The sequence below is a fragment of the Carettochelys insculpta genome, chromosome 2, assembly GCF_033958435.1.
Source record: "Carettochelys insculpta isolate YL-2023 chromosome 2, ASM3395843v1, whole genome shotgun sequence".
In the NCBI taxonomy this organism is placed as follows: Eukaryota; Metazoa; Chordata; order Testudines; family Carettochelyidae; genus Carettochelys; species Carettochelys insculpta.
The window spans coordinates 260,572,945-260,586,775 of NC_134138.1; the positions used below are offsets into that span (position 1 = coordinate 260,572,945).

General features: G+C 49.1%; 1 protein-coding gene across 2 annotated transcripts in view; it reads left to right on the forward strand.

Annotated features, from left to right (window-relative positions):
* The window catches only part of PTPRN2 (protein tyrosine phosphatase receptor type N2), a 1,102,513-nt gene that overhangs the window by 128,483 nt on the left and 960,199 nt on the right, over nucleotides 1–13,831 (forward strand). For both annotated transcript variants that reach the window (XM_074985055.1, XM_074985056.1), the window contains exon 2: nucleotides 2,220–2,270. In XM_074985055.1, coding sequence (XP_074841156.1) covers nucleotides 2,220–2,270 — 51 coding nt within the window. The remainder of the gene's footprint in view (nucleotides 1–2,219; nucleotides 2,271–13,831) is intronic.

The following is a 13,831-nucleotide window of genomic DNA, read 5'->3' on the forward strand; positions in this document are numbered from 1 at the left end:
TTGTTTAAGGTTGGGCAAAATCTCCCCTGCACCATCTCTATTGGAAGGCCTTGTTATGTGCAATGATGGTTGGCTCCCTGCGCAGAGCAGGACCGTGCCATTTAGTTGGCTCCTCCCCACTCATCCTGATCTCATGTTTGCCAGTGTGGAAATCAATTATTCCACAGGGGCTGATAGTTGAGAAGACAGTTGATGACTTCTGACTGATGAGATGGCAAATATATTTCCTGGATAGGGCATCTGTCTAGTAAGGTTTGCCTTGGGCAAGTTAAGATGAATTCAACCGATAATATAAAATGATATTCAAAATGTGGTACAGGCATATGCCACTCTGTCATCCTGTGCAGGCAGGTTCCATCCATGTATGTGTGTAAGGCCCTGCCTGTGTTTTCATCCCATTCCTCCAGCCTACAGGGCATAACACATTTAGGAGCATAGCCAAGCAGCTTTGTGTGTGTGAGAGAGATCATTACGTGGGCTTTCCCTTACCAACGCTTTATATATTCCTCCCTCTAAACCCTTTCCCTCTCAGGGGAGGGTCTCAGGATTTTGTGTGCATGAAGGCTTTCATTCACTCACTCTAGTTTAGAGCAGCTGACTCCAGATATCTCTCAATACATTTTGTTCCCTGTGACCAAGGGAATGTAATAGTGACGGTATTTGTACTTCTTCTGCATCTGAGGAGGCAGACAGACTTGGGAGTACAGGCTGGTGACTTGTTCCCTGTGCTGAGAGATGCCCTGTCCTGGTATTCATTCACTGTGTGGCATTGGCTTAGTCAGTTTAATCTCTGGGACTCCATGTGCCCAAATGTGCATATAAGGCAATAACTATCTTTCAGACATGTTGTGAAGCACAATGTTTGTCAAGAAATATGAGATCCGTGTGAAAGTCATGACCTACGTTCATGGTCTGTTATTTCTGAGTGAATCCCATTCGCATCCTCATTCTTTATCTAGGTGTGAGGCCCAAAGTTCAGGAGACGGAATAATTAAAGAACAGAAGGTCTGGACTAAGACAAACTGGGGCACAGTATGATGCCTGTGCAGTGAGACTCTTCATCTGCAGTGTGGTCCCCATTTGGAGTGACCCTCTTCTCCTTCCAGGAAGAGCAACAGGGGCCCTCTCTAAAGGGAAACAACAGGAACAGTATCAGGACTCCCATCAATGAGAGTGTGCCGCTAACAAAAGGGAAGGGTATCACAGAGGTAGCCGTGTTAGTTTGTATCTGCAAAAACGAGAACTTCTGTGACACCTTATAGACTAACATTTTTGAGCATAAGCTTTCGCGGGCAAAGACCCAGTTCGTCAGATGCACCAAAGCTTATGCTCAAAAATATTTGTTAGTCGATAAGGTGCTGCAGGACTTCTCATTGTTTTTGAGAAGAAAGGGTGGGGGACAGTACTTTCCCCAGCAGTGAGGATCTATCTGTATGAATAAGCAGGCTATGACTCCTTTGTAACCACATGCAGTCTTCTGTTTGGGTTTAATGGAAGGGACTGTCCGAACAGTGAATCTGGGAGAGAACATCCCACTGAGGTAAGAAGGAGGCAGTTCCCTTCTCTTAGAGTTAGCTCTCCAAACAGTCTGCAAACTGAGGCAATGAGGCAGGCATTGCTGCTTTGGCACACTCAGCCCTGCTGTAAAGGTTTTCTCGGCACCATGTGGGTTAGAATCTTGCTTTTATGTTTTTAAATAATAGCTGGTAGTCTGAGTTTGGGCTCCAGGAATGGCTTTATGACATCAGTGCCTAAATCCAGTTCTGCTTCATTCTAGCTCTTGAGCAATACTTGCCAGATTACCAGCTTCGGGTTACGTCAAGCAGAGTGGACTGAGAGGACTTCTGAATTCCTTGCTACACTAGATCACTGTGCTGGTCTCAGTTTACTCTAATTAGTGATTACACCTAAATGGATGAGCAGAATATGAGGCTTTTCATATTCTTCTGAGGAACGAGGAAGATACTTACCTTTGCAAAGAAGGGATGGGGAGAAGTACGCACAGTGTTTTGCTGGAAAAAGATGTTTAGTGAGAGGCGCTGTCTGAAACAATCTTCTTTCTATGTTCTTAATTTTTCTGTACTGCCCCATTTAGAAATTGAAGGTCAAACAAATGTCTGCATCACACTAAGGATTTAATAGTCTGAGAAGTCTGTACGCTGCACCAATTATCCACAGTTTGAAAACTGAACTGATTTTACTTTTCTGTTGTGTTCTAGGCTGCCTGTTTGAGGATGACCTTTGCAAACCTTTTGAGATCTGCATAAATGGTAAGTTTGAGTGATTTGTTTTGTTGCCCTATCTGTCCTCTGTAATTACATGTAGGGTCAGTTTAATAAGTAACGAAGTTACGAGTGAACAGAATTATGAATGAAGATTTTTATGTCGGGGACTGATAAATAGTTGTTAGGAAGAATTAAATGGAGTTGCTGTTTCTCTAGGCTTTAGACAATATCATGACTAACAAAATTTCCTGGACATAATTGGAAATTAAGTTAGGCATATTGGAATAACAATATCTTAACTTTTAAAACCATAATAGTCTATCTTGAAAGTCGCTGATCCATTAGTTTAAGTTAAGTAATTATGATCCTCATTGTTTTTTTCAAGACAACTTTTTATGGTCTCATAAGTAAATGGAGAGCTCAAAAGGAATCTTTCTCCCTCTGCTCAGGATGCTACCATTTTTTTTTCTGAATATACTGCTTCCTTGTTCTTTTGCCTGAGCTAATACTACAGAAGCATTAAGCAGCCTCCTTCTTCTCGTCTTCCTGTTTCCCTGTAGTGAGACAACAAAACAGACACAGATCTGTGAGTGGGTGGCTGCAGATCAAAGTCTACTAGAGTGTTAACAGCAACCACTTTGGTTTCATTCCAGGGTGGTTAATGTGCTGTATGAAATCAGTAATGTCCTGAGGGATCAGTATCTGTATAGGGTGCTTCAAAATATTTTTATGACTGTGAAATAGTACAATACATAGATTGATATTGATAAATATAGATTTATTACAAGTATAATACACATTCATAAAACAATCTTAGTAGCAATGTTTTTGAGAGGCCTACATGAATGTATTCAACTCCTGTGCCATAGTCTTTATTCAAATAATAAACGTTATTCACAGAATTATGCTGATATCATCAATAATGCTCACGAGAAAGTAAATAAAGTATACTGGAATCAAAGCAAAAAAAAAGCAGAGAAGTCAAGCTTAATTTTAAAACATAAGGAAAATCATCAAAGTTTGTAAAAGAGCAGGATCAAAGTAATTAAAATTAATGTTATTTTTCAAGCTTTCAAGGATCTGAAGAAGACAAAAACTGAAAATTTCAAGTAAACAGGAACTGGGGGAATGAAAATTAAAATATAACAAGCCGTGCCTCTTTTTTACATTTAACAGAAAATGTGAGGACTGTTTACTTTTGAGCATTACCTTCTCTCCCTAAGCTGTTTAAATAAAATCTTTGAAATTCTCTAGATATTCCTGAGTCTGCAAATTGTGCAGTACAAAGAATTGAAATTTTTTGAAAGAAAATAACTTAATTTTTCAGCCCAAGTGGATTTTTTTCCCCTAAAGAATGAAATACTACAAGTTTGTGACAAACATTTCCATAGATCAAAGAAAAGGAGAATTAAACATATCTTTGTGGCATTAAAAATAATAATTGGATCACAAGAGCTGGTGTAAATAGCTGAGATGAGAGAGGTTCATTCATCACATCATATACATCTGTGAGGCCATATGTCATCTTTCAGTGCAGGAACGACTGTACGTTCATCTGTGTAGCAATCAGTGTTATAGCATATGAGGCCTTTTTTGGCCTTAGTGCTGAGTTCTCTTTTACATTTGCTACATTCTGTCACATTCAAGTAATATTAATTTTCTTCCATGAATCTTGAATCAGTTTACCTGAACTGCACTTATTCAACACATAGCTAAAAGGAAGTGTATTGTTTTATGTTTACTGTAATGATATGAAGACTAGCCAAGGAAGCAGACTTTGAGTGTGCGTTTTGGAGTGTTCATAGAGAGAGATGCAGGATTTGGGGTAAAAAGGTTTAGCTGCCATTTGATTTCACATACTGCAAGTCAGTTCAATGATTCGGTTTCCTTATCTTTACAAACGGAGGTTGAGGCGGTTAGGATAGTTGTCACCTTTTGTAAAGGATTTTGAGATCTATGGATGCAAATGCTATATACGAGCAGTTTGGTATTGTTTCTAGGCATTAATAGAAAACAGAGAAAACTTGGAATTCTATAAAACTGGGGAATGGATGTTCCCACATAAGCATCTCAGTTCTTACATGAAATAAGCAGATGGATAAACATGCTGAGGCTAACAGAAACTGGAGTAAGCACAGTAAATGAATAGCAAGGTGAATAAAATCAGGAACTGGGCAGAGGAGAGTAGGGTATTTGCATCTGAGAGAGAGAGAGAGAGTGAATGAAGCCTCAGGAAGGAGTTTTCAGAAGAACTCTGAAAGCAAATTGAATATATGTAGATTTAGAACATTTCCTGTAGCTGTATATTTAATGCTTTTCTAATCTCATTTTTGACTGAATATTTGGAAAATGGGATGTTGTGTTTTGCATTGTGCATAAGTAAAGCAGTTTATGCAAAACATCAGTCTTATGCTGCTCTGCAGCAATCAAATTACAAGATTTAAAGCAAAATTTTAGATGCTGATAGAAAATAGCAATGAAGCATGTTCTGTCTTTTCCTATAAAATAACACTGTGCTGTTTCCTGGTGTTGAGGCAAACAGCCGAGGGTGTAGAGCTGGCTGTTACAGTAAACTCTTTCATATCTGGCAGCCCTGGGACTGGGACATTACTGGATATTCAAATATTCTGGATACTAGAGAGGTATACCTAGCAATGCATAACACTAAGGAAAAACAAGATTAGACATTAAGAAACAAACAGAAATGTATTCAGAGTATTTTATTTGTCAACAACAGTAGTACTGTACACTGTAAACTTACACTGTATTTGCTGTATTTATTTGTATTTACTTTCACTATACTGTACTTATGGAAAACATAACTAAAATTTACTTATGGTTAAAATGCCAGTTATTTGAGAGTTCTGGGTAATAGAATGCTGGATATGAAAGAGTTTACTGTACTTTGAAAATAGCCACTCCGAGCTTTTTGTGTTTTTCTCTAATATTTGAGCTGCTGATATAGAGCACTGGCATTGTTTCCTATAAGTAATCTCCAGATCATTTGCTTCCGTCTCGGTATCTTTCTGCTTCTTTCATATCCTTTCTTAGAACCAATGTTCTCATTTCCCACCAAGGGAGCACTAAACTTCTCCAAGAGGGTTTTATTAATGGAATATGCAGTTGTTGCAAACCTCTGTGGAGCATGAAACCATAACAGGGATTGTGCAGATAAGATCTGATTGCAAAAACGAACTGTGAGGTGAATGGAAAAAGTTAATTAACTCTAGTGGCTGCCACACTGGATCATTAAGTCAAGCCTCATTGACAGCAACTAAACCTCTCACAGGAAGACATGGTTTAATGTCGGAAACAGTGTTTATAGACACTGTGTCCCCAAAAGCCTATATAAACACAAGCACAGCCAAATCAATATTACTTTATATATGCAAGCTGCTCTGGTTAGAGGGGACATAGATTAATACAATGTATCAAAGTCTTGCAAGCATGACTACTTAGAGTTATGAATCTTTCCAAGTTTGAATGTCTCCAAATAGTTTAAAATATCTTTTTTCTTATGCTGCAGTGCTTCCATGAACATTTTGGGATGTTACCGATTGTGTGTGTTGATGACAAGTCATAAATGGAAAATGTGCTATGGAGGACAAGGGAATAGAGTAAGGAATCGTGAAGCAGTTTCTTGCACTTAATGTGTTACACTTCAAGGTTTTCCAGATCATCACCTAGTAGGATGGAATGCTGCTTAGTGAACAGATGTGTACAGCTATATTTGTATTGACAAGGCATTTCTGTTAGAAAAGGTAGAGTTTTTGTAGACCAGCTGTATAAACTTGTGTATGAGCTTTTCAAGGCTTCGCAGTAATCATCAGTGTTTTATTAAATCCAAATTCAAGCTTCTGCTGAAATATTTCAAATTGCAATAGTACGTGCTTTGATCTTATGATATATATTATTTTTGGTGTGTCTGTCCATCTGTCCGGGCAAGGTTCTACCACGTCCCACCCGTGCTATGCTGGCCTCAACCTCTCCCCCAGCCCAGGCCTCCAACAGACCTCCCCCCACACAGTGCCAGCCCCAGACCCTCCTGGCCAGTGGAGGGCCTAGCTCAGTCCTCCACAGAGCTCCCTGCACTGTCCCAGCCCCTCCTGCACCCTGCATAGGGCCCAGTCCAGCCTCCCAATGGAGACCCCCTCCCCACTGCACTGTGCCAGCCCCAGCCCCTCCTCTGGCCAGTGTGGGGACCAGCCCAACCCCTCCTATGAAGCTCCCCCACCGCACCATGCCAGGCCCAGCCCCTCCCCCCAGCCAGAGTGGAGCCCATCCCATCCCCCAACAGAGCCCCTTGCCAGTGCAGGGCCCAGCCTCCACCCCCCAATGGACCCCTCCCCGGTACAATGCCAGCCCCAGCTCCTCCCCTGGCCAGTGCAGGGTCCAGCACAGCCCTCATTGGAGCTCCTCCCGTGGCCAGCAAGGGGCCCAGCCCTCTGTGAAATTGTGTTATAACAAGTTTCTGTGTAGAACTTTCTTCCAGCCCAACTTTTGCTTGCAAGCAGAGCTGCAGCTGGGTCACATAATATTTTTCATCCAAGTATGCACTTTCTCAATATAAATTGTCTAATACGACCTCATGAAATGCTGGAGATCTCAAAAGTAAACGTGTTCCTGAGATTTTCAACCTAACTTTCAGACAAAAGAAAAACATATGCATAGGTTTAGAATTAGTATCCAAACTAAGCCATATATACCTGGAGGGTCTCCCATAACCACTTGTGGTACATAGAGATCTTATCTAAGATCAAGTTATTCTTATTATTCTTTGAGTGAACAGGATGTGGAGGGGATTGTCAAAATACAACATTAAATTAGAGAAGGGGGCATTCTTGTGTCTTCTTTTATCTCTGAAAAATTACTTAGGGCTAGAGGGTATCCTAAAATAAGGACGAGGAACCTCTTTTCTATGGGGGGGCACTGACCCACAACAAAAATCAGTCATGGGCCACACACAACCCTGTGAGGGAGCATGGAGGCTCAGGGCTTCCTGAGTGCTCCAGTTTGGGGCCAGAAATGAGGGTTTTTTGTTGCAGGAGGGGCCTCCATACTGGGGCTAAGGAGTTTGGAGTGCAGGAGTGAGCTCAAGGCTGGGGCAGAGAGAAGGAAGTGCAGGCTTAGGTGCAGGTTAGGGTGTGGGGGTTCTGACCTTAGGCAAGGGAGTGCAGAAGGTGGTATGAGGTCTGGGAGTGAGCTAGGCTGCAGGAAGGGGTTCTCACATTTGGCAGGGTTTGGAGTGGGGTGTAAGCTATGGGAGGAGGTTCAGGGCTGGGGTTAGGAGTTCATGTGTGTATGTGTGTAGGGGGGGATGCAAAATATGGTGGCACAACTTACCTCTGGCAGCTCCCAGTAGGCAGCACAGCAGGGCTAAGGCAAGCTCTCCCCTGCCCTGAACCTGTGCCGTTCCTGGAAGCTGCCAAGGTGGTGCCAGGCACTTCCTGTGTGCTCTACCCTGTCCCTACAGCTCCCACTGGCTAGGACAGTGGGAACTGTTGGGGCAGGGTGACACACATAGCCCTGGAATTTCCCTGTTCCCTCCCTGATGGTCTGTTGGCATGTCTGCACCTAGAAGCCATATAGAGGAAACCTGGCTTCCTCCCTGCTTGCAGGGGTTCTGGCCCATGCCAAATTTGTTTGCTGTGGGCCAAATCAAATTAAGTAGGGGGTCATATTTGGTCCATAGGCCAGAAGTTCCCCACTTTATTGTAAAAGCTAAAGGATCAATTAACAGTTATTTAGTATTTTACATCTTCAAAGCATTTTATGTACACTTCTGCTTCACAACATACTGTGAGGATTAGTAAGGTGTTTTCATTTGGGTAAGCGAAGATTAACTTTGGCTCAGATTTTCAAAACTAGTCTCTGAATATTGGATACTTAATATTAGAGCTAGATGTCAAGCTGGAGAATCATTCTATTGAGTTCTTCATCTGTCTGAAAGCAGCTTCTACTCTATTTACAGTGCCCTCTGCTCTCTCTTATTAAGTTACATAAGGTCAGTGTTGTCACTGTAGCTGGTCCGAGTGTATGTGAAGACCTTCAGGGAGCTGATAAAATGGGTTTATCTGATTTATGCTCAATATGCTATGCAGAACTATATTTGGCCTTGTCTTGTCTTCTGAAAAGTTTTGTTTCACCTTGGGGTACGTAGTGTGCATGAGCTATCCCTAGTTAAAAACACAGAGAAGATAAGCATTTTAGTTTTATTATGTGGTAAATTAGGTGAGGTCAGCACTATAGCCTCCACTTTGGGTTGACCTTAGAACAATTACCTCTTTGTGAAAATTTGGGGTGGCTTGTCTTCCCTGTGTTTTTACCTGATGCTCACTCTCACACACTAGTTATCCAGGTAAAAATAAAATTCTGTTTTTAGTAGGAAGATAAAGTCTGTGTGTCTTTTCCAAACAGAAACTTTGTATCTTGGTGCTTTTTCAATGACTTATTGAAACCAACTAGATGCAAGATAGTAAAGTTACGAATGGGATAGAAATTCAAAGAATTTAGGCATTATCTCTGATCACAAGCTGAAAGAGGAAACCCAGTTTTAGTGGCACTTATATAATATTTGAAAGGTATGGTTTTTAAAAAGAGGCCCTGTGTATACCCTTTCTGACACCTAGGCTACATCTAAACGTGCACACTACATCGAAATAGAAATAGCGTCTACACGTCCTTCAGGGCCGGCAACGTCGATGTTCAACGTCGACGTTGCGCAGCCCAACATCGAAAGAGGCGCAGCGAGGGAACGTCTACACGCCAAAGTAGCACACATCGAAATAGGGATGCCAGGCACAGGTGCAGACAGGGGCACAGGGCGGACTAGCGCTTCCGGGGCAACAGCTAGCCACTCCCTTAAAGGGCCCCTCCCAGACACACTCAGCCTGCACAGCACGCGGTCTGAGGAGCCATAGGCACACAGGCCCCGAGCGCCGCAGTCATGGACCCCCAGCAGCAGCAGCAGCAGCAGCCAGAGGTCCACCCAGCCCTCCCGGCAGGAGCAGGGCTTGCCCTGCTCCATGCCATGCGGGAGGCAGCTGAGCACCTCCTTGCTACACCGGAGGAGGAGCTGCCCCCAGGGCAGCAGGGCTCAACCCCTAACCCTGCAGCACCCCACCCCCGCCCCCCCGCCTCACACACCGGCGGCTGTGGAGCTACCCCACCAGCACCGACTGGTGGGAGCGGCTGGTGCTTGGGGAGTGGGACGACGACTGCTGGCTCAGGAACTTCAGGATGAGCCGGCAGACATTTATGGAGCTGTGCCAGTGGCTCACCCCCACACTCAGGCACCAGGACACGGCCATGCGGCGTGCCCTCACAGTGCAGAAACGGGTCGGCATCGCTGTCTGGAAGCTGGCCACTCCCGACAGCTACCGATCCGTGGGGCAGCAGTTTGGTGTCGGCAAGGCCACCGTCGGGGCTGTCCTCATGGAGGTAAGAGAACCCACGGGGGGAGGGCAGGGCAGGGGAGGGGAGGGGAGGGCAGGGCAGGGGAGGGGGGCCCGGGCAGAGGAGGGCAGGGCAGAGCAGGGCCATGCACACCCTGCTCACCCCTCATTGGTGCTGTCCCATGTGTTTTCTCTGCAGGTTGTGCGTGCCATCAACGCCATGCTCCTGCACAGGCTTGTGAGGCTGGGGGACCCAGATGCCACCATCGTGGCCTTTGCCACCCTGGGCATCCCCAACTGCTTCAGGGCTCTGGATGGGACTCACATCCCCATCCGCGCCCCGCATCACAGTGGAGGACGATACCTGAATCGCAAGGGCTACCATTCTGTCGTCCTCCAGGCCTTGGTGGACAGCCGGGGACGTTTCCAGGACATTTATGTGGGCTGGCCTGGCAGCACCCACGACGCCCGGGTTTTCCGGAACTCGGGCCTGTGCCGCCGGCTGGAGGCGGGGACCTACATCCCCCAGCGGGAGATCCCTCTGGGGGACACCAGCATGCCCTTCTGCATCATCGCAGATGCAGCATACCCGCTCCGCCCGTGGCTCATGCACCCGTACACGGGCCATCTCTCCGCTAGCCAGGAGCGCTTCAACGAGCGCCTGAACCACGCGTGCCAGGTGGTGGAGTGCTCATTTGGCCGCCTGAAGGGACGCTGGAGATGTCTCCTGACCCGCCTGGATGCGGGCCCCAACAACATCCCCCAGATTCTGGGTGCCTGCTGCGCCCTGCACAATTTGGTGGAGAGCAAGGGGGAGACCTTTTTCCAGGGTTGGGCTGCGGAGGCCGGCAGGGCAGACGTCCAGCCACCTGCTGCCCCCAGGCGGCAGGTGGACCCCGAAGGGACCCGGGTCCGGGAGGCCCTGCGGGCCCACTTCCATGATGAGGCCGCGGGGTGAACTCTGCCCAGGCCCCCCACTGCCCGCCCCTTCCTCCACCACACTCCTGCCCCAACGCCCACACCATGGAGCACCCCACCGCACCCCCCTCCCACTTTTCCTGGACAAATGACAGCACGCACTTGTGGCTGAACTTAAACTTCTTTTTCTTTCAGAACTTTTTTTTTTAACTGTAAATATATGAAACAAGAACAAACTATATACAAACATGTGGAAACAAACTAATATGTACAAATAAAACAATACTAAGAAGCAAGTGTCCGCATTAATAAAAAGAAAACCAGGGAGGATAAAGGGGAGAACTATTTACATGGGGGGGACGGGGCAAACGGGGGGCACCAAATAATAAGTTTAAACTATATACAAGGGGGGGGCCACGTCCTGGGCCCCTAGCCCCTATAGCCTGGCACTGGGTGTGGCCGGCCGGGAGCCCCGCCACAGTCGCAGCCCTGTCCGGGGCTGGCTGGGGGCGGGCCGGAACGGAAGATATGATGCCCAGCGAGTCTCAGGTGGCTCCAGGGGTCCCTCGGTGCTCCGGCCCTCGGCGGTGGGTGGTGGGGCGACGGCGGACGGGACGGCGACGGGCGGAGCAGCTGGTGGTGGGGCTGGTGGAGCAGGCAGGGTGGGCGCTGCGGCGGCCAGCGCGGCATGGGGGGCCAGGTAGTCCACCAGGCGGTTAAAAGTCTCCATGTAGGGCCCCCATGCCTCTTGGCTCCAGGCCAGCGCCCGCTCCTGCAGCTGCAGCTGCTGCTCCGCGACCTCCAGCTGCCGTCGGTGGATGGCCAACAGCTGGGGGTCCGTCGCCGTTGGGTGGTGGTGGTGCGGGGTCCGCCGTCTAGCCCGCCGTGGGGCCGGTCGGTCCTCGGCCGAGGGGCTGGCCTGGAGCAATGGTCCCGGAAGGCTCTCCGGGACCACTGAGGCCTCGCCGGCGCTGTCTTCCGGTCCTTCTGATGGTGCAGGTGCGGGACACAGGAGAGGAGGGGGGGAAGAAGAATGGAGACAGGCGTTAGTGTGGGCCCCGAGCCGTGGCCTTTGTCCCCCCAGCCCTGTGCTGCAGGTTCCCCATCCCCGTCCCCGGGAGATGCTCCTGTGATGGATGGGGTTCAGGGGTCCCCCTGCCCTGCACCTCGTCCCCTGGTGGGAGCGACTCTCACTTCACCCCGCAGGGTCTGACAGCAGGAGAGGTTTCTTAGGCCACAGATGCCCAGTTTCTCCCAGGAGTGACAGCACCAGCTGTCGGAAGAGACAGTCCTTCCAACCCCTCGTGGGGAGAAGACCCCAAGGGGGGCCCCTCTGGGATGCAGCTTTTCCCCTCCTCAGGCTGGCTGCCTTCCAGCTCTCCCTTCCCCTAGCCTCTACCTGTGGCCCCCGCCCTCCTCCCCCAATTCCAAGCCAGCTCGGCTCCTCCCTCCTCTTTGTTCAGGGCAGAGGTGTCACCTGCCAGCTGTAGCCCCAGGATCATCCTTTGCCCCTGGGAGCTATTCGGCTCTTGTTGCTCATATGTAGCCTGAGTCTCCCTTTTACACTCCCCCGACTCCATCACATGCTGCTGCTGCGGGGTGTCCCATCCCCTCCTCCCGGGGGCCCCTCGAGGTTCCGCTTCCCCCTGGCCTGGGGATGGGGCATGGCACTGTCGTGCGGGGTGCGGGGGGGCAGGGGCTGATGCAGTGCTGTGAGGGCCATGGCCCTGCTGTCCTTGGGGCCATGGCCATGTGAGCATGTGGGGGGCCCTGGACACATATCTATTACCCCCCGCCCCTCAAGCCCAGGGGTGTACACCAGAGGGGGGTACCTACCTGTCAGTCCGCTCCCACAGTCCGGAGATCCCCGGGGGGGCGGAGGCCTGGCTGCTGCTCCGGGATGGCAGGAGGAGGATCTGCAGCCCGGATTCTGCAGAGGAGGAGCCCTCTTCCTCCTTCTCCTGTTGCGATGTCCCGGGGGTGGGCTCCGGGCAGGGCCCCCGGGGTGCAGGGCTTACCTCCGGGGCGGACTCCGGCTGCAGGGCCTGCTGGGGCTTGTTGGCCGAGGTATCAAGGGTGGCCGGAGGGGAGGAGGTGTGCTGGGGGCCCAGGATGTCCCTGAGCTCCCTGTAAAAGGGGCAAGTGACGGGGGCGGCCCCATATCGGCTGGCCGCATCCCGGGCCCGTGAGTAACCCTGCCACAGCTCCTTCACCTTACTCCTGACGTGATCAGGAGTGCGGGCAGGGTGACCCCGGGCAGCCAGGCCGTCGGCCAGCCGAGCAAACGCATCCGTGTTCCGCCTCTTGCTCCCCATTATCTGGAGCACCTCCTCCTCGCTCCAGAGCCCCAGCAGGTCCTGCAGCTCGGCCTCTGTCCAGGAGGGGCCCCGCTGCCGCTTGCCAGCCTGGCTGCCCGCCTGGCTGGGCTGGCTGCCCTGGCTCCCTTTGGGGGGGGTCCCCTGGGGGCATTGAGGGTGGGGGGGGGGGGCTGCCGGGCAGCCATTGCAGCTGGGTGGGTGGCTGAGGGACGTGCAGGCTGGCCGCCTGTGTGGGCTGCCGCCTGCACGTTCCCTCAGCTTCCTGCACAGGAAGGGAGGGGGAGGGGACCTTTAAAGGGCCGCTCTATGCGGCCATCATTGAGCTGAGGGGCTGGAGAGAGCGTCTCTTAACCCCTCAGCTGATGGCCGCCATGGAGGACCCGGCAATTTCGACGTTGCGGGACGCGCAACGACTACACGTTCCCTACTTCAACGTTGAACGTCGAAGTAGGGCACTATTCCTATCCCCTCATGGGGTTAGCGACTTTGACGTCTCGCCGCCTAACGTCGAAGTTAACTTCGAAATAGCGCCCGACGTGTGTAGCCATGACGGGCGCTATTTCGAAGTTAGTGCCGCTACTTCGAAGTAGCGTGCATGTGTAGACACGGCTGTAATGTGATATACTTTATTTTGAGTTACTCTTGAGAATCACTCATGGCCATACGTCCTGCAGAACACAGTAGCATGATAACTATTGGTGGACCTTCATTCATGCTCCAAGAGCTGGACTGCCTGTCCACTATGCAGCAGCAAATGAGATTAAAGAAGTATGTAAAACTGGAAATAACATAGCATTAGTCTTCCTTAGCTTTCCTCTGTATCTTGTCTTGATGATTAAACTTGACGTGCTTGGAACCACTGCTGAACATTCATTCCATAGTGTTATTTCAAGTGGACAGGAGGCAGAGCCTTCTCTGTCAAGGACACATACAGAAGTAAAATTTTGATATAATTCAAGAAGCTTTTGTTTGCCTC